Raw genomic sequence first — 1,063 nt, 5'->3', positions numbered from 1 at the left:
GAGGGATCTGATTGGCTGCTGCTGGTCGTGATGTCACCCAGACCAGAGCTGATGGAAGCAGCTTACCTTTGACCAGACTTGTGAACAGCACATCTACAGATGATCTTTCCTCAAAAGTGTCCAGTGTTTCACTTTTAAAGTTTAATGGCAGTCGACTCTCATCAAGTCCATCAAATATAAACGCTAGCTTACATTCCTTATATAACTTTGATTTCTCCAGGTTCTTCAATCCAGGATAAAATTTCAGCAGAAACTCATGGAGATTGACCTCTCTGTTTTTAATCATGTTGATCTCTCTGAATGGAAGCAGGAACACACAGTCTATATCCTGATTGGTGTTTTCTTCTGCCCAGTCCAGGATGAACTTGTGCACAGAGACAGTTTTTCCGATGCCAGCGACTCCCTTGGTCAGCACAATCTTCTCCTCATTGTTTTTCCTCAGTTCAGTAAATATATCATTGCATTTGATTGGTTTGTCCTGTGTTTTTTTGTTCATGAAAGCATCATCAATCTTCAGAATCTCATGTTCGTGATTGACATCTTTCATCTCTCCCTCTGTGATGAACAGCTCTGTGTAAACAGTCTCGAGATCTGTGTCGTTTTCTTTATTGCCCTCAAAAATATACTTTGCTTTCTTCTTCATGTTGGTTTTGTGAATTTGCAAGAATTTCTGCAGCATTAAATCCTCTGTTAAAAAGGCTGATGAAAGTGAATAAAAACATGATGAAAAAGCAAAAAACAGATTTAACTTTGTCAACGTTATAATTAAATGACTATTGAATATAATGCAGACCTGATGCTTTAGTGAATTTCATTAAGCCTCAAAGAATTTTTCGGATGCCTTAATTTGTAAACTCCAGAAAACATTAATTTGGAAAATCTTTACACGAATATATATATTGGAAGTCAAAATTAGAGAACAATTTATGAACACTTAATTTTTTCAGAAATCGTGTAATCTTCACCGTTCAAAATTTGAAGGAATTTTATTTGAGCTATACCATACTAGTAGAACAGTGTTTTACAAAATAGCCAAGGCACCTCAACAAAAACTCTTTACTTT

The 1,063-nt window shown here is 36.0% G+C and overlaps 1 protein-coding gene across 1 annotated transcript in view; it reads right to left on the bottom strand.

Moving 5' to 3' along the window:
- Nucleotides 1–777, bottom strand: part of LOC107753682 (protein NLRC3-like) — a gene marked incomplete at its 3' end in the record, with an annotated part of 1,769 nt that extends 992 nt beyond the window's left edge. Inside the window, exon 1 of the mRNA XM_016569885.1 lies at nt 2–777. Within this exon, the coding sequence (XP_016425371.1) occupies nt 2–679 (678 nt within the window). The remainder of the gene's footprint in view (nt 1) is intronic.
- Between the last annotated feature and the right edge of the window lie 286 nt (nt 778–1,063).

This window comes from Sinocyclocheilus rhinocerous, unplaced genomic scaffold (assembly GCF_001515625.1).
Source record: "Sinocyclocheilus rhinocerous isolate Xijiao unplaced genomic scaffold, SAMN03320098_v1.1 scaffold1754, whole genome shotgun sequence".
Classification (NCBI taxonomy): domain Eukaryota; kingdom Metazoa; phylum Chordata; class Actinopteri; order Cypriniformes; family Cyprinidae; genus Sinocyclocheilus; species Sinocyclocheilus rhinocerous.
This window is presented reverse-complemented; position numbering and strand designations above follow the sequence as displayed.